The sequence below is a fragment of the Falco rusticolus genome, chromosome 4, assembly GCF_015220075.1.
Source record: "Falco rusticolus isolate bFalRus1 chromosome 4, bFalRus1.pri, whole genome shotgun sequence".
Lineage (NCBI taxonomy): Eukaryota > Metazoa > Chordata > Aves > Falconiformes > Falconidae > Falco > Falco rusticolus.
Genome location: NC_051190.1, coordinates 75,297,859 through 75,318,320, shown reverse-complemented (window position 1 = coordinate 75,318,320; position 20,462 = coordinate 75,297,859). Strand labels below are relative to the sequence as shown.

Genomic DNA, 20,462 nt, shown 5'->3' with positions numbered 1-20,462 from the left:
ACTGCTTTAGATTTAGATCTTGAAAAGCATTGCGAGTTCCAGACTTTCACTACAGCAGCTCCATCACCCCCAGAGCCACTTCTGAACATGGAATTTCCCACCTGGTCTGGAAGAGGAGAAGCGTACATGATCTTTCTCTCTCTCTTGCAGTCTGTTTTGGTGCCAAGTCATTTGTCTAGATGATCCACCTACTGATGCATTCCCTTCCAGAGTTGTCACTGTTAGGTAGATCTTAACCACATCTTCCACAATCAGGGAAAGTGCTGCATTGCCACCTGATAATGTCAGCAAGCACAACATATGTCCAGTAGTAAAGACCGAAGGAGGAACGTGGTCCTTCAGCTCAGCATTTGGTCTTACTATCAAGGGTTAAAAAAATAATTCAGCAACTATTTGTGTATTATGCATGCTGACTCAGAGTCTGCTGATTGACAACTGCAGCAAGGCTTCCTTTGACTCTCTGCTGGGCACGATGGATGACAGCTGAGTGTCAAGTTTAATATCTAACAGATCGAGACAGAAATGGAATTGCCTCAATATCAGTCATTTCTTCACATCAGGAGCTTAGCAGTTCAGTTTCTGTAAGGGGCAATAAATCTACCCGTTTGTGTAATGCACTTACGCGTTTGTTAGATTGAGGCCGAACACATTTTAACTTTGGGAAGGTTGTGGATGTTCCAGGGTTCCCAGCTGCAATGGAAAAGTCACCTGATTTTTCATTACAGAAACAATGTCTGTCAGCTAAGATGGCAACAATATATTCACTTGGATTCATGAAAAATAAAGACCATATGCCTTATTCACTGTCCTTGAGATGTAAAATATCAAGCCTTACTTCATTAAATGAATGGCAAAAATTACATACAGTTCCTAAACCAGGAATCCCGATCAATTCCAAGTTAAAACAACCAAAGTGAAACTATGTGATCAAGGCAGTTTCCTCACATGTAGAAAACACTAAAGGCCTTGTTCAGAGCCTGAAAACTGTACTTTAGTAAAACCTATTTTTCTTACGTAGGAAACACTTTCCGTATTCTTTTCAGTCAACTGTCATCAAAACATCCCTTCATTATTCCCACAGAGGTAAGGAAGAAAATACTAGTGAACTCGAGATGCAACATATTAAGCATACAGAAAATATAACGTCACTTGCATGATTCCTCTTCACAACGAAAGTGTTAAACAAGAGCCCATAATTCTTTACATACAAAATCAGACTTTCAAATTCTTATTCTTATGTATAAAACAAGTTGTATTTTTTGTTTCCTTATATCCCTGTAAATGCTATCAAGGTAATAAAAAAACCTTTGAAGTGATGATACATGGTAAAAGGAAAAAGAAATTCAACAACCACCTTTTTATATGCACAATAGTCATGTGTAGCAGAATATGTTTAATGCAATCTGCATTCATTGAGGACATTAGATCAGAATTATAGATTTAAGAGCAAAGAAGGCTGGCTAGAAAAAAAGCTGATCAGAGAACTTCTGCATGTTAATTTGTGAATGATCTAATTATTGTCTTAAAAAAAAAAGGCAAGGTATTAAATTCTTTGAAGAGCTATAAGAAGTACCTGCTACAGAGACAATGAGTACAGGACACAACAGCCACAAAAATGAGAGAAGGCACCTCCACACCAACCTCATAAGCTTGTTTCTGCTGTATGTAAAGTGATGCTGCGCTGGGGGGGGGGGGGGGGGGGGGGGGGGGGGGGGGGGCAGAGGGGGAATAGAAGTCACTGAGGCTGATTCTCTAAGGTGAAAAAATAAGAAGTAAGAACAGAACGAGGTTCACCTACAACAATAGGCTGACTCTTTAAAGGCATCAATTGGAATATTGTCGTTTATTATACATGGGTAATAAAATCACCTGCTTTGAGCATAAGGAGTGATTTATAATGAAGCTGGCTTCAAAAACATTTAGGTAATGTGCCAATATGGATGAGGGAAGCAAAACATGAAATTACTATCAACATTCCTACAAAATTTTAACAACACACATTAATTAAAAAAAAAATAATTTGTATTTGTGCTTTAGCTCTGTCAAGGATTAAAAATTAGGTACTTTAAACAATAAAGGACCCAACTGTTCTTAACATCCTTTCCCATAGAGGCAAAATACAAAGAAGTGTTGCCAGGAAGCCTTTTTAATATGTAATTTTTCCAATTTTACTTTGTGTACATAAATGAAATTTGAGTAGCTGCCTGGATTGAAAAGTTAAATTTATCCCAATGCTGTTTCCATGCTGTTTGTGGCACAAATAAACTCATCATTCTCTTCATGCCCATGGTAACCACTGCTACCTTTTTGAGGGACCCTGACAGAGACACCACTGCAACTGTGCTAACATGAGGAAGATGACAGAGACTGGAGACTTCATAAACACACTTGTCTTCACAGAGCCAGGCTCTGCCTACTCTCTCTGCACAAGCTGGGTGCAACAGCTGGGAGGAGGTGGGGGAATAACAGATCAGGCATCACCAGAGACCCAGCACTGCAGACCATCAGGACAGGATTCAATGAAATCCCCAGCCTTACAACAAAGCATACAGATGTCTGATGTGCCAGTGTCCTTAACTGTTCAGTCAGGAGAGACTTGTTTATTCTGACAAGGACCTACTAAACACATACTAAATTCTGAATCACAGAAACAGCTCCGTCAATGAGATTACTTCTAGAAAGTAATTCTGTCCATAATCCATTCTAAATTGGAGAGAAAGAAAAAACAGATAATCTAATCTATATTTCATAATGAGAAAAAAGCAAATGTAAAACAAACTCTTGTACTGGGCTGTAGCATCCTCTTCCTACAAGTGGACTGTACATCACATCGTAATGCCCTATTTTAGTAACTTAAAATTTCATAACGGTTCACATGGTGGAAGAAACTTTGTTTAGTGATTCTTACTAAAATGTAACTGTGAATGAGACAAATGCTAAAAACACTAATAAAACAGGATTTGGCAGACTTTTTGAAAGCAGAGGCGCCTATGCTGTAAAGACAGAATCTGAAATTAGCAGTAAAAGGCATGCAAAGGCAAACTCCTGACAGGCTGCTGCTCTTCTCAAACCAGTGCAACCATGCAGCAATTTAGCAAAATTAAAAGCTAATTAAAAAAGCATAGTGCATGCTTAAAGGAGATGCTGTTTAGCTCCAAAGTGAAAAGAGGACACTGTGAGGGATGCTCCATGATGAAGTGGCAGAACTGAGAACCTGTCCCTCCAGCTTTCCCAGCCCCCTGTGCTGAGGAGTCTCTTTCCACCAGCAAACAATCCCATCATCAGAATAAAAAAATCCTGACAATAAACTAGACTTAGTGTCTCTGATATCTGCGCTTGAGCTGCAGAAATGATAAAACACCTCAAGAGTATGAAACTGATCCTTAGTAAGAAGAGAAGAGAATTTGGAAGCTTTTGTAGCCCTCAAAGCTGCTGATCAGGAAAAGACTGGGAAGAAAACTCATGTAGAAGACTACAGATGGCCTCAACAGATTTCTCTGCCCTTCCTCTAAGGAGACAAGTTTGCTCTTCTGGTCTTCTGGCACTGCCAGAGCTTGTGAGCTCGGGAATGACTTCACCAAGGAAGATCTTGGTGTTAGTACACACAAGGAAGTAGCTGCTTCTGTTTTCTGTGCGGGAAGGTCTCTTCCTTACCACTGGGGACAAACAATGATTTTCTCCACTGCAAAGGAGAAGGAAGACAGCAATTTTCTGTCAGACAACCCCCTGGCTCACGAGTCATGCTTGTTTACGTATCCTTTAAAATCTGCTCTGATTTACTCTGCACAGAAAGGTGTATATACTCTGCATTTCAGATTTCCTATCCTGTTTGTGTTGCAAAACCTTTGGAATAACCCACACAAACAGACAGTCCACTCCTAAATAAACCCTTTTAAGATTTCAAGTTTTTTTACTGACCTTTTCCTTTAAACCAAAAAAGGAAGAAAAAAAAAAAAGCCAAAAGCCTGTGGGAAACTTTTATGAAATAAACTTCCATAAGGCCTGCTGTGCTGGCTCAGCAGCTGGTTAATTTGAATTCCAGGTATGTACTGTGTAGGGTTTTTTTGGAAATGCTGGCAAATCAGAAAAGCAATGCTCCTTTTGGATCATAAAGCTGGCTTTATGGTCTTTTTGAAGACCATAAAACCGGCTCAGTTAACACACACAAATTCCTACCAAGTGTTGCACTGTCCAAGCTCACTGGCATAGGCAAAGCTACACCATTGCATCAGGGTATTTAAGGGCTTAAAGCTGCCATTCAGCTGCAGACATTATTTAAGTAATCAACAGACCAAGTTTCTGCATCTTCATACGAATCATGACAAAAATAACAAGAACATAATTTTTAAATAAAGTAAAATGACATTTCATCACTATATATTTTTTTAACTACAACTGTCTGAACAAAGCAGCACATACTGGATCGCATCCATTCCCAATAAGGATCATCACTGCACCAGGATCTGACCCAATGGTTTTTACTGAAACCAAGCCATGTCTTCCCAGAGCAAAACCCCACTCCAAAGCAGTGATGAACACTTTACTTCTCAGATACTGGAAACCCTTTGTCTCTGGCATGGTGCGACATCGCAACACACTGGAGGAACAAGTGTGCCTCATTACAACTCCACAGAGGGACTCGCCATTCCTTACGCACAAGGAAGAGCAGACACACAGCAAATTGACATGTGCCACTTATGCGACAAATACATCCGCAGTGGAAAGCTGTTGTACTAAGGCAGACAGAATATTATAGCTGGGCTAGCTGAGCTGCTGAGCTCACTGTCTGAAAAAAAAAGTTGTATCGTGATTTTTTTTTTTCTCACCTAAAAATCCTGGGGAGGTAACCTATGCTGAGACCTATATATTAAGCCTGGTGCTCAGCATCACAGAACACCACGATGCTAGAATCCAATCAGATCATTCAGAAGTTTGCCAATCTTTATTTTGCTAGCTAAGGTCTTGATCTTGTGATAAGTCTCGATTTTGAATAGATTCATGCAGCCACACGGAGCCCAATGAAGCAGTGGGTATTTCGTCAAGCTTTTTTAAGCAACCATTTGTTCAATCTGCAGTAAATGAAGGCAGCCAGTCATGCTGCCATTTGAAGAATGTGTAGGTCCAGGTGTTACAATATTTCTGAAACAGTGAGGGTATTAATAATGAGCTCCAATTGTGTTTGGTATATGTGGTGGATTATAAGAACACTCTTCCTGGATGTCTAAATACCCTGCTGAATTCTACACTGAACCTTATCAGGATTCCCATATCAAATCACTTTTTAAAATGTCTAAGCTTATCACTAAAAATCCATTTCAAGTGATTCAGTTTCAAGTGTGCCTCCTACAAAAAACGACACAGCATGAAGCTTGGTGTATTCATTCCAAACAGCAGTATTTTGCTGCTAAAAAAGCAAGAGTTTTATACTTCTGACTATCCTTCTGAGTCACTGGAACAGAAAAAGCAAGCAGAATGAAATACTGAAGTCTCTCAGTAGTATAGAAATATTTTTTTCCCTAAAAATGGAGGAAATATCAGCCTACTTCTGATGGAGACACTGCTATAAAAGCAGCCAAGACATTTTAAGTGGGATTGGGGCATAATCCCAGGGAGATACTCATTCTCATCCAGATGACAGTAAAATCAATGGGGAGCCCATGGCTGAATACAATCTGTATGCTCCACAGCAGCCTAGCAAACTAGCACATCTCACTCCAGAGCACTTTGGAAGTTCCCAGTGAATTCTTCGCTAGAGCATCTACCCATCTTCCTGACACTTTCTTCACCCATTTCCCTGCAAGTCCAGTAAGAGGAATGTGTTCATTTTCCCTGACACCACAAGGTACATGCCCAAATGTAGAGATAAGAAGCGGATTTTGAAAGAGTGCGGAATGCTGAGATGCTCAAATTTTCTGAAATTTGGGAACTATGCAATTTAACCATTTATTGCTGTTGCATTTATTTAGCAGTTGTGGTTTTAACAATCAGCTGGCAGGTGGCCTAAGACTTCGCATTTTACTTGTTTAAATGAAGGTGAAAGCAGGTGTCACTCAACTGGAAGAGGCAGCTGCACTCCCAGCTTCAGTGAACCCATTTGTTTGCTTTGACGTTAGTGCACTCAGTAACTGCCCGTGACTTCTGAGCTCTCAAAAACATAAGGCAGGAGGGATTAGGGTATACTCATCTTCTGTCTCCATTTAAACTTCCTCTAAGACACGTGCAGGGCAGCTGCAGTGGCAGTCCTTGTTCTTTGCACCCTCACTTTTGGGCAAAAGAGAACTACTTCCCTGGAGCTGCTGGAACTGCTCCTGTCTACCCACTGGAGAAGGGAGCTGCGAGGACCTGGCAGGACTTGGAGAGTATAATGCCTACAGCTCCAAAAGGTATTGGGGGGGGCTTGTGATGAAATGATCAGTGATGAAGTGTGATGAATGAATGAAGGCAAATCCTCAAAAAAATGGAGCTGCGTAACACCTGCATATCTGCTCTTTTTCAGAAAAAAAAACCAAACCCCACCCCCCCACCCCCCCACCCCCCAAAAAAAACCCCAACCAAACAACAAACCGGGGGGAAATGGATAAATAAATAAATAGGATATGCAAATACAGAAAAGAAAATTTACACAGACACATGACAAAGAGCTTCAGTACCACCAGTAGTCAATAATGATGGAGAGGAAGAGACATGCTGGAGTTACAGTTTCTTATCCCTCACTTCCAATATATTAAGTACCACAGAAATGCATGGCCTGAAATATTGATGACACAAAGGCTGAAAAATTATGGGGGATCAATCAAGGACAAGAACAGTAACACCAGCTACATTAATTCTTTAACATAAGCAATGCTGCTATTACAATGCAAATTGGAGGTAAACTTTAAAGATCTTACTAAATTAGTAGAAAGGCAGATGTTAAACCAATGAAACAAGGGTAACTACACAAGTTATCAGAGAGAAAAAATCAACCTCTCAACAGTGTAGCCAGAGCTGATCTCTTGGACTATGTGAGGAATGCAGATGAGCAGCATGAAGTTATCATGAAGCTTGTTAAAAGGCTGCAAAAGTAACAAAACCATGAAAGCATTAGCAAGAACAAGATAATATAAAGCAAAAGTGGTAGGAAGGTGCACTGAAAGTACATTTTACTGAAAGTAAATGAAGCCCAGAGAAGAGATGACTCTAGTAGGAAACAGGTGTTTCACTATCTGTAGTTCTCAGCTACATTCACTAGTCTGATGATTTTTTTTTTAAAGAATAGGGTACTGCAGGGATTTAATGAAAAGCTCCACAGAACAAACAAAAGAGGATTTGCTCTTGCTACAGTTATTACCCTGCTTTGAACTGCTAAGCAGTTGATAAAGTGATATGATGCCGTGAGGTCAACAGGACCTCATCTCTGCCCCTCCCTTTTCAAGAGAAAGGACCAATACTAGTACATACTTAACAAGCTGGTCCAGTAGTACAGCAATGTTATTAACCAAGTATCTCAGTCATGAGACCAAAGCAGACTATACCAAAATGCCCAGGATCTCCAACATCCAAATTATTAAGGCCTCTTTTAAAGTAATTAGGGCAACATGTTGTATGGATGCACACCAAGATGAGTCATGAAGAATAACTAACAGATTGACAAAATCCCTGGCTGCATTCCGTTTGAATTTACTCAAGGGCCAGTTCAGCAACACAAAGTTTATGCAACTTCTCTTTCTGAGAAAAGTGCAATTACCATCTATTGTAAAACAATTATATTCAGGAAACACACAAACCCACCCCACCACCCCAAGCATACATGGTTTAAATCGAAAATGAGTTAAAATGCAAATAAATCCCTTTTGAAGAAGGGAAGTAACTGGAGAATATTTTCCAATAACTTTAAAGTTAATTGAGCAAGAGTTATTCTAAAAACATAAACACCTCTCTATGACACAGCAAAGTTTAACCACATTGAAAATTTACAAGGTCAATTGATTTCTCACCTACCAAAAGATACAGAAATCCAACCATAAATTTTCAGTGCAATTAAGTAGGTGCCCAAAAATTTCCTTTGATTTCTCCTCTGGGCATAATCATCATCAGGGCAATTATATTTACGTGAGAACATACATACTGCCTCATACTGCACTCTGTTAAAGGTTTACCTTATGCTGTTCTGCTCAATCACTGACACGTTTGAGAGTTTACACCACAGCTATTTTGATCATGTTGTGCCCCAAAAAAGCACCATGAAGAATTCTCATTATGTTCTCACAAAATGTATTATTAGCTCTCTCCGATGTCCTCAGAAACAGACCTCAATTGCCAGAAGTACTGCTCCACAGGGATATACATGCACACTCTAAAGACAAAGAATGAACACAGGACATTTTTCCTCCCGTAACTGACAGCTAGAGAATTCAGTTTTGCCATGGCCTCCAAGTTACTTTAAATGGAGTGCTCAGAAGACTGGGGAAGGAAGAACCAAAGCAACAGGAATAAAATGTAACATTGTGTACTTCAGAACCTACTCCATTTCATACTTAAACAGTTGAGAACACCTCTCATTTTAAGATCATAGTCAGGTGATTCTCCTACTCTCAATTCCTGTATAAGTCCTCTTTTTTTGGACATTTTTCTTATGAAGTAGAATGTATTCCATTTCTTAGCCTTTCTTCCTTCCTTCTCCTACTTCATAATACTGATTTTGTCCAGTACTTTTCAACTTAGTTTCAAACTAATGCAGCTATTTTTCTATTGGTGACTTTTCACTAACAAAAAGAGAGTAATAATAAAAAAACCCAATTAGAATAAAAAATTCAGGGGAGATGAGTTCCTTCTTATTTTCTTTTCTCTATGCAAGTCATGTAAGTAATGACAACACACAACTAGTGGACACACAAATTGTGTGACAGCATTTTTATATGCATATTTAGAACTCAGACGAGATTATACAAATTTTTCAACATATGTCAAAATAAATGCCTACATTATTTAACCATAGCCATTTAATGAACTAGAAAAGCAGCTGTCCTAATCAAAGTGGATTAATGTTAGCCCTTGAAAACTTTAAACCACTTGAAATCACTAAGCTTATCTTAAAATTTACATTTAGCTTATAGAAATATATTGAGGATCAGCAGCTTGTGTAAATGGCAGTGATAGTTGAAAACACTCAATCTTATGGCAAGGGCTCAGCATCTTGCTAGATTTATACCTAGTCTAGGGCACTGATTCAGGAAACACTAAAACGGGCATTAGAGTCTATTTTCTTCAAATTAGGCCTCTTGCAAATGGTACCTCAGGCATGTGCATGGACTGAAGGGGATGTTTCCCCCAGATACCACGACAGAAAAAGCTATATACTTTTACCAGTTCTTAAGAGGGCAGAAGAAATCAGTTACTCTTCTTGAAGTCTTTCAAGAAACGTGTGCAGACAGGTAAGGCATATCAATCTTATATTCTCATAACCTGTCTGTAAAATCATCACCTAAAACTGCCTCACGCTGATTTTTAGACATTTTCAACTTTAAGGATGCTTGAACTTCAGTTACACATTATAAACAACAATTTTGGCAATCAAGATGCACTTCAGAAAACTCGCTTTTGGCATGTGATGAGCAATTCAGACACAAGTAAAAGAGGAAAGGGAAAAGAGAAGATTCAAGTATATTAAACATTGTTCCTTTATTTACAAAATGGAAAGAGAAAGCAATATTTGATATTTGATGTCTGATCATTTATTATCTTCCCTAGTAAATAAAGCCAGCCTATCAGAGCAGGTTTATGAATGGGCCTGTACTTTTATGCAGCACTATTACCTTACAGCATAAGTTTCTGGATAACAGACCAATGCTTTTGTTCAGAATGAGCTTCAGCTCCATTTGTAATATGAACAAATTGCCTACAACTCCATTTCTGTTCAGTGTCACCTGCATGTGTGTACAGAGAAAGATTTCACATGGGAAAAACCCCCTTTCTATGGTATATGGGGCCAAGAAGGAAGGTGCCTGCAAAGACGTACACCAGAGTAAGTAAACAGAGCTGCACTGATTTACACCAGCTGAGTCTCAGCAAATGTATTGCCTGTAACCACTCTCTTGAAGGCCAGAGGCAAGCCTGGAAAAGAAACAATGCTTCTTTATAATTATAGCCCATTTCTCATCAGCAACTGAAATATGGCAGATACTAAAGAAACATTCCGATTCCAAAGAAAACCACAAAGCCATTGTTTTCCACTGAACCATGTCTTAATTTGTTTTCTTTTTCTGATAGCCAATTAGTCTTCATGTTTTGCACTACCAAGCTGATAAGCAGCCAAGCTCTTGGTGTCCTAGCCATGCTCAGGGCTTTTGTCGGAATTAGCTAGCTTCTTACAAGCAGAAGATGACACCTATGTGCATCAGGTTGTGTGACTGGCTGACATCCAGCCAGCCCTTGAAAGTCAAGGATGGGGTTACACGTTCATTTATTATTCCCCTCCTCCTCTTCCCTCCTGCTACCATCTGGTACTTCCTCTGGCAAGTGCTGATGGTATACTGCTGGGTATTTTTATTACTTTAAACATGGACAAATGGGAGGTTACATGTCCCCTTTTCTAAAAGAAATGTTAACAGAATGCAAGCTATAACTTCAGTATTTTTAAAAGCCTCCTTTTCCTGACACACATAGGCAATATTCCTCAAGTAAATTTCCTACATTTTCAAAAGACTGCTATTTTAAAATCTTAGCCCTAGTTTGTTCATCTAATACCATATGGGTTTAATGATGTAAGGCAAAGAACAACATGGACTATGGCTACTTGGACATGGTGAGGACAGGAATACTTTATAAGAATGCAAATTAGTATCAAATACCTTGTGCTCTGTTGTAAGGAAAACATGTACATGCAGTGATAGAGAAGACAATACAGCGCAGAGAGCTAAAACTGAGCTGATGCTCCTTAAAAAGAACCAAAAAAATTTCAAAATCCTTTACAAAGCATGAATACATGGAAGATTTGCTTGTTTTTTAAAGATCATTTTAAAGATTTCATCTCATACTTGCCTAGTTTAGCATTACCTCCATTTAAAGTTTGGCCTAAGACATAAAGCCCAGAAAGGTACCTTATAAAAGGTATCAGTGCAAAACCTGCAGGGAACTGCAGTAAAATACTCAGTAAGTGCTAACACAATTTCAATGAGAAGACCCACAGGTAAAGAACCTGCTATTTATTTAATTAATTTCAGTGGTGCTGAAGAGGAGTGAAATGTATTCCGTACCATTATAATAAAGCAAAGCTGAGGTAAATTCATTAGCAGGATATAATACATTCCACTTCTCTCATTCTACTTACATGCTGTGTTAGAGAAGACAGAACTCAGCAGTCAGGTTTTTACTTACTTAGTTTCAAAAAAACCCCTAGTTTCCTCATGAAGTTATTGGTGGGAGGAACAGAGATAGATATGGGAGGAAAATACAAGCTGTGTTTCCCCCTCTAGGCAAGAACTATCTATTTTAAAAAAATGAAGACTTTTTCGCCAACCAGATTCATCATCTACAACATATAAGGTACCATAGATACCATGCCTACACAAGATAAAATTTCAGCTCAGGTCCAGCCTCACAAACACATCCCATCAGAGATGAACCAGCTGTGATTCAGAGCCAAAGTATTTACCAAGTGACAGAAGAACATGTATTAAATAATGAAACAGGGATAAAAAACCAATAAGTTTTGCTAAATAACTCATTACACAGGTGAACTTCAAAACCCAATAGTTAAAAGTATTCCTCCCTTGGGTTTAGCATTGCTAGCTTCCAGAAAGTTAGTAACACAATGTACTAGAAAGCACGGTTCCTTTGGGTCCATCCTAAGCTTAAACAAAAGTGAGGCCTGTTAATATGTATTATTTCAGGCTTTAGAGGATGTCAGTGACATGAAGCAAACCTTCAGATACAGAACCACATGAAGAAAGCTCCACAGCTTCACAAAGTCCTGTTAACATTAGAGCTGCGGAGGAAACACTATTAGCCTGCATTACATGATACAAGACACTTCAGGCATGTAGTCATATATATATATATGTATATGTATATATATAAAAAAAGAAAAATATTGCTAGCCTTTTAAATTTTCAGTAACAGAAGTAACACTTTCACTCCCATTTAGAAGCAAAATGCCATTTTTCATAGTTACCTGAAACTGCAAACGCATGCGAGTCTTTGCTGTACAGCTCCATGCAGAAAGCTAGCATTTCTGGCATCACCCTTTGGCACACCAGACTGCTGGGCTCAACAAATGGATACTGTTCTCTTCTAATTACTTTTTAATACTGTGCATTATGGCACCCAACAGAACAGTAGCATCCAAGACCAGAGAGAAGTCCTCAGCTTTTTGCAATATGCGTGTTAGGAAAGACAGAAGCTTCTGGCTGCAAACTCCCACTCCTGCTGCACCACGTTACCTGCAGCGTGAGGCTCCTGCAGCATGCGCGCATCCCTCTGTCACGTTCACAGAGTGAATGCCCATTTATAGATAAACCAGGAGTTAAATACCATTGCCTTGCCTGTGCAGAGATCTACAAACTACCAGGAGAACTCTTTGTACATTATTCTTGCAGTGAAATATAATTTTCAGTGTAGTTGGCAACAAGACTGCAGTTCAGCCAACGCACAGATTATTCCCTTAATCGGGAAGGCTTCAGAGCCAGGGAAGAAGATTCACTTTGATTTGTAGTGCCTCTCAGAAACCTCATGTAGAGTGGAAAAGACAGAAATACCGTCCCACATAAAAATATTCTCTCCAGAAGAAAAATTAAGCTAGCACAAGAAATCAGCTCTGATCTGGTTTGAATCTGTTAAGAACGGCAAGTATAAAAGCACATCTTTGTATCAAAATCAGAGCTGTACCCAAGTTGGTACCTGCAGTGTGGCTCAGAGTAAGGCACGCGCAGCCATACTGCACTCTTCTCAGCGTAAGCAGCTTTAACACTCAACTAGTTCATGCTCATCATCACCAGATCCAAGGAATTGTCAATTCTCCCCAGCACAGGGCTAGCTTGAAGGCATTTGGTGAAGCTTTTACTTCTAGACATAATTAAAGCTTATTTATAATGGCAGGTTCTCCTTGATATAGAAAACCTCAAAGTTTGCATCTAGAGAAATGTACGCTAATAAATGATCAACAGGAATAAACTACTGACAAAGATCTTAGCTACTCCGTATCAGAAGCCAAACGATACTTCCCAATTTTGTGCAGTTCTGTTTTGATTCAACAGATTGCCTCACATATTTTTCCTATTACCATGATTTTACTGTTCAACATGTACTTGAACAAAGCTTCACCCTCTCTTGCACACATATTACAAGACTAAATAGAAATGCTGAGATTGCTGTATGAGATTATTGGTCCATCAGACCTAGTACCTTGCAACAAAAACCTCAAGCTGCTTGTCTCAGAGAATGGCAAAACCAACAGTTTGCTGGATCTTCTCAGTTGTGCTGAAAATGATGATGACACATCACTAGTTTGATACTTCAAGGCAAAAGACATGGAATTTCCATTTATTTGGTAAGTACAGGTTTTTTAAGAGATTATTCACACTTTTAAGTATAGGTGGAAAAAAGAATTCCTATTATCAGATTCAAAGTGTGACAATAAAAACTTGTAGTTTTGCTCATTCATCAACATCTCTAAGTGTTGGTCCAATTCTGAGAACATATTTTGGTTTATAAACCCTTGCTATTTTCTTGAGGTCTATCACAAGAGTGGAACCTGAGAACACTTACTACAGACAGCTGCTGTAACAGAAATGGAGGATCAGTGTATATCACCATTTAAAAACCCACATATGTTTCAATCGTTAGAAGTCAGGAAACACAAACTTGAAGAGAAAAGTTCTTAAGCAAAACTAAAAGAGCAATTTCTGTTCTTAAACTATTAAACACAACCCCTTAATGGAGCCATTATTAAACATAAATAAATATCAGTCGTAAAGAGGAAGAAATGTGGTTTGCTGGGTTGCATCTACTCTTACTATGTAAATATGTAAAGAATCTAAGAGCCGTTTATGAATTTTAAACTGTTATTCGCACTATTCACTTTTCCTGGCTATTATTTCTTTAAATTTTCTGACTTTCCTACTACAATGTAATTGATTCCCTAAAAGCCTCAAGCTGCAACATGGACTCTTACATGCTTATAGATGGGTAGCTATGACCAATAACAACAACAGATATGACACATTAATATACCTTCTGTTGCAAGTTGTATATTTTAGAAGAGGACTACAAACGCAAAAGGATTAGCGTCAAGGTCGACTGTTATTTCACCCCATTTTCAGAAGACTACCCTTTGTTACAAGAAAACCATCACTGTTGGATGTTGAAAATGTGAACTATGGGAAGACTTCATGGAAAAGTCTTCTATTGCTTGATCTGTTCCTTTCACCACTGTGTAAGTGCTTACTGTGTGGGAGTTAATTGTATTAGTTATCTGGTGTAACAACCTGATTAATTCTGTACTTCAGCACTATTAGGTACCACACTATGCACAATTCACTGGAGAATGGATGCATTTAATCCTTCTGTTCAAATACAAACCCAAACAAGAATAATCCTTTGTTTTATAACTTTTAAATAGAAAACTTAAATTCTTAATGATGCCTAGAGTACATTAGGAAGGCACTCACTGAAACTATTTAGCTAAGGGTAAATAGACACTTCCATTAGAAAGCCTAATTAATTGGGATTTAAAAATTAACTCTGATTTACAACGGACCATAAAACTCTCCAGTCCAAAATTTTATCTTTTTATTTGAAGGTTTGTAAAAGATCAAATTAAAGAAACAGTATCAAGAAATTATCCTTTGTTATTTCAACACCGTTCTCAATATTTGCAGCTGCAGAATTTTTAAAAATTGGCAGGCCTCAAAATTCATCCTGGGGTGTATTTAACTTGGCAGTCTGACACACAAATAATTGAAGGATAGGGAAGAGAAAGAAAATGAGAATATACAAAAGGCATACAAAATAGGTTTATATAATACACCTATCACTATCACTTTTTGCACTATATCAGACAATCTCATAGGATATAGTGCAAAAATGCCCCATTAAAGAAAGCACTGAGTTCTGCTCTTAGAAATCTATTTAATTTTAATAGCAAAACCACTCACTAAAAATTTACCACAATAAATGAGATGAAGCCCCAAAGAAGAATTTGTTTTCAAAATTTCAGGTTCTATAAATGAGGACATTTCTTCCCAATAAAGAGAAGCAGAATAATTTAAAACTGGCCCAGAAGTTGCTAGCTTAAAATACACAAGCTGTTGAACAAATGAAGCAATTAGTCATGTCACAGGAACTGCTCAGAACTCCTCCTTGTGTACATTGTGGCACAGCTATTTTTCCATAGCACAGAATTTTCAGGGTATTAGCCAAGCAGGCAGAATAACAAAATATTTTACAGAAAATAAGATTTTTTTTATATCACAATCAAATAAGGTCTTGGTTTAGAGAGATACTTTTTTCTGAGTCATTCCTAAAAGCACTTGCTAAATTCCCTGAAGTCCCAACAAAAGATATACAGTACAAGCAAGTCTGAGCAAAATGAAGAATGAACACCAAATAAACACATTATGAAAGACTTTCTTTCCCTCTCCATGGGCCAAAAAAGAATCCCAGATAAATCCTCTGTATTTGAAATAAATGGCTACTAACAAAATACTTTCTAACAGCAAGGGTGTGCTTGTGCTTCCATTCTAAATTTGTGGTCAGAAGCAAAACAGAGATTGCCAGGTTGAGGGAAGAAGCTGCTCTTGCAATACTTTCCCTGATGGCCACCCTACAGTACCAGGAAGCCACTTTTGCTAGTATCTGGGTGAGCAGTGGCTTCCCTGAATAAACCCACTCCACAACAGCACAGCTCCCAGCAGGCACAGGAGCAAATGAAACCCTTTTATCAAAGAACCAAGAAAAGTTGTTCCTGAGCCTTTTGAAAGGGAACTGCCAAACCCAGAGTACAATGGGAGAAAGAGCAAGTAAAAAAATCCACAAAAACCAAACTGCACACTCCCACCTACCCCCAAAAAAACCCCAAACCACAACCCTGGAAAGAAAACCACATAAATAATGGTTTATGCTCAATATAAATTACCTCTTCTTTCACTCCCAATGCCGGTTATGTCATCAGTGTCTATAAGCTACCCATATACCCCATGAAGGGCCCAACCAGGCTGCAGAAGCCGTAGTCAAGGACGCCTGTTGAACCCGAGCATGATTTCTAATTTCCCATTCTGCTTCTCATCTCACTTCCTATTTTACTTCTCCTTTATATGTCTATGTCACAAAAAATTCTTGCCATTGACATTACAATATTAGCATAATATTAACAGAACACCAACCAGAGTTACCGTTTTTGATCACTTGCAAAGTCAAGATTACAAACTGGCTGTATTTCCATTGCCTTATATTTGGAAAGCTTTTTTCCACAATTGTATAAAAACCTTTCTGTAGATTTTTAGAAATATTAATTGAAAAAAAATTGGATCTGAACTTATTACACAGTCTTCAAGAACATATCAAGTAAATTGTATCTAGCTTGTGGACTAGGCTTCTGATCCTTGGCTCTATCAGTGATTTAATTCCTGACACAAAGAAATATGTGAACATTTATCAATCAAACCTTTGTTGTCTTAGGCACATTACTTCAGCAATAAAGAACTCACCAGAAATATCCTTTCAAGTTGATCCTGAATGTCTTTCATTCCCGGAAAAGCAGCGACCCCTTGAATCATTTCTACAAAGATACAACCCACGCCCCTATAGAGGGGGGAAGAAAAAAAAAAAAAAAAAAAAAAGAAAAAAAGAAGAAAGTATGTAATGTTAGAAAGATTCCTTATAGATTAAATAGCCAGCAACAATATTTTTGTATCCATTACCAGTATTTAAATAATATTTATTTATTTCTTAAAATCAATGCCAGGCTGAAGGAGAAGCATGTGCATTTACTAAAACTGATGTGTACATATGAATCCTTTTCAGGTGGCAAGTGCAGAGGTAGCTGGAATACAGTTGATAGCTGCTGAGACCAATAAAGGTGCAGCAGCTGCTCTCTGTGCAAGTGCTTCCTGAGCAGCATACTCATGCCCCCAAATAAATTCTGGGGACATGGGAATAGCAATGAGAGATGGGAAAAGATGAATGGGGACAGGACTACGGCACGGAGGCATACTGGAAGGGCTCGGCACTAGCAGAAAAATCTGGAAAAAGATGAGTAAAAAGGAAAAAGCAATGTGACTGCTCACAGCCACTGAACTAAGCTACTGCAGATGATTTCTGGGATGGGCTTGCTTGGGCTTTCTTCTCCACTTTTCCAGCATGAAAGAAGGAAGCTCAAAGCCCATAGCTGTGGGGGGTTGCTGACACCATCTCCCAGAAGCTCTGGCTGAGAAGTGCTGCAACAGTCTGAGCAGCCATGGGCTCCCTGCTCTCCCCACCGCAACAGCCACCTCATGACAGCCCCTGTCTCTGGTCTGTCACACAAGGCTCTTCACATGAGTCTCCCTCACCCCATTCAGTTAAGCCACTGGCAGAAGTACTAGGAAATCAGAAGGGAAAAAATATCTGGTAGATACTAACTACAACAAAAAGAATGGATTCTCAACAGCTGAGGAAAGTTTCTGTGACTAAGCCCAAATTTCGAATAACCTGAGGACTTCCTGCATCTGAAAAGTAAAACCAATTACAAACTTGCATTTGAATCTTTTCTGGATGAAGAGAGTTCAAGAACTGCTTGTTCCACATAAACAAAACAAAACAAAATTTAAGAGAAAACATGCCCCTTGGCTACCAACAGGATGCAGAATTTGATTATGTATTTAATTCATTCAATTACATTTCTCTACATACATTTTTCTACATCTTCCACATGCAGACACCTACATATATTGTACAACCCTCTGTGTAAGTAACCACACCAAAAAAATCTTCACCCAAAGCAAATGCCAAATCAATAACCCAAAATGTTTCAAAATGAACCAAGAATTTGCAAAACTACCTACAGTACCACCTCTACCTGAAATTGTGAGTTGTGTTTCTCTGTCAGCAAATCCCAGTGATAACCTCTAATTTAACTTTGTTTTTAGAAGTAAATTATTTGGAATGTAGTAATTACATACCTTTGCTTGTGCATCGTGATGATGCATTCAGAAAGTAGCATTTAATTTTAGCCATATGTGTGCATATATTGGTGAGAAAGTGGTTCTAGAATAAAACAACTTAATGAAAATAGATTGCATATTTTCATTAAGGCCGGGGATGAGTATTTATAGATGCCACTTAACTAAGACTATTGGCAGACAACCCACACTTTACTCATCTCTGAAGGCTTTGACCCCTACTGAATAATGAAATAATTTTATGTTCCAGGACAAGGAGAGCTGATAGCCAAATTTCTTGAAGAAGAAAATTATACATGTATCACTATTTTCTAATTCTACATCCCAAAGCATAGATATACCAAACAAAGTTTCTCCTTAGGCATTGAAAAGTGGAAAAAAACTTTGGAAAGCACAGTTCTGTTCAGATTTTAGAAAAACTCAGATGTTTATAAAAAGAGGTTAAAATTTATGTTCCATATGCGTCTGCTCGTTACTGAGTGAACTGAATTGATTAAACTGCCATTCATCATTTAGTCTGGTCAGTGCTTCATTAGGCACAGATAGGCACAATATATCTTAGTCACATACTTATAAACAGTATCAGGATCTGAGGCGAGGAAAAAATCAAGATTTCAGTCAGAAGCCATTTATTCAAGATAAGAAATAAAACAATTGAATTTACACTAAAGAAAAGAGGATTAGAGTTCTATTCTTGCAACCAGAAAACGGGCATTTGATTAAACCAGTGTATCATTTGAGGTCATGTACTGCTATCTACAAAGAAACTTCAGCTCATTGTTTGAACAGAAGTGTTGTAAAGGTGTCAGGAAGATTTAGCTGAATTTTAAACTATTTCACATAATCTATTTACAAAATTTTCCACTTTTAGTGGGTCTGAAAAGTATGAGACAAAAATCAAGGAAGAACTGTAAACAACACTATTGAAGAAAAATCTCCTGTTTTGAAAGAAAAATCGTGTAACCTAGTACTCCATTTAGTCACACACTGAAATGAGCATGAAAGAGTACTGCAGTTAAATAAACAGCTAATACAAAAATCAAAAGGTTATTAAAATCGTGGAGGAGAGAAACATAAACACCTTCAAGGTCTGAGCTGGAGGACTGCTGTTCCCTTCGGCCCACTTGAAAATTAAGCTTATCTTGGTTTCAAAGGTTATCACATTGAAGAATAAGTCCATAGAAAGAGAAGATTAAATAAATACTTAAAAAAAAAAAAAACAAGAAAAAAAGTATGACATTGAACTGATAGGGAATACACAGCCATTGATAGCACATAAAGGCTTCAAGATGGCTGGATGGTATTTTAGACATCTTAGTGGTATCGGTGAATTTTAGGCTCACAGCAAATGGAAACTGAGTATATAACAGGTTCCCTGAATCACAAACCATAAGTGCACACATACAGAGCATGAAAAGAAATAAAGCCTCTACAAGGCCTTGAAACTTAGTCTTGTTTTTTAGACCTCACAAATGATTAAACAGATTGGAGGTATTTTTGAGCAAAGCAAAAATTATTTTCTTACTTGAACAACCGGTTTGTAAGGAAAATTTAAGAGAATAATGCCATTCTTGGCTACAAGAAAACACACAGGGACTGGGAGAACGTGATGACTCTGTATTTAAAATTATGCAAAATTAAAGACAGGGAAGAACTGATTAGGATTTTAATAGTTCCCAGAACTGTAGATAGATCCAAGTGTAACTAGAAATAGCAGAATGCCTTTAGGAAATAAAAATTTTAGGGTGATCATTAGAGAAATATACTTTAAAAATGTGCTATACCCCAGCCTCCCAATGGACTTGAAGCTTCACAGTTACAACCGTGTAAAGCTAGACAAGCTGAAACACAAATATTCTTCAGGGAACAGACTTGCATTTACAGTAGGGTGGGTACAATGATCTCACAGATCATCCCATCTCTAGTTTCTATGATGCAAAGATTATTTCTTGAAATATGAAATACAATAAATTAACTTGGCTTTAATGTGCATACCTCTCCAAGGGTATGTTATGTATGTATAATTTGTGCACACTGAACATACAATGATATTTTTAGGCAGCACTTGAGAAATAATTTGTGACAAAAGAACATTAGCCTAACATATTTCAGCGTACTCGACTCAGATTTTCCTACTCTCTTTATAGGACTTTTGATTTTGAATAAATAAGCCAAATCCTATGACTTCGTTCAGAAATCTTTCCAATGGACAGCACAGGATAACTTGCAAAGTAAAAGTGACAGCCATTTAATGTTGAAATGGGTGGCTTACCCTCTGATGACAAAAAGCATGACTAAACCTATTGATGTATTGATGAGACCATATGC

At 38.1% G+C, this 20,462-nt stretch overlaps 1 protein-coding gene across 2 annotated transcripts in view; it reads right to left on the bottom strand.

Annotated features, from left to right (window-relative positions):
* The window catches only part of CDK14 (cyclin dependent kinase 14), a 316,491-nt gene that overhangs the window by 108,217 nt on the left and 187,812 nt on the right, over window positions 1–20,462 (bottom strand). For both annotated transcript variants that reach the window (XM_037386401.1, XM_037386402.1), the window contains one exon: window positions 16,683–16,776. In XM_037386401.1, the coding sequence (XP_037242298.1) occupies window positions 16,683–16,776 (94 nt within the window). The remainder of the gene's footprint in view (window positions 1–16,682; window positions 16,777–20,462) is intronic.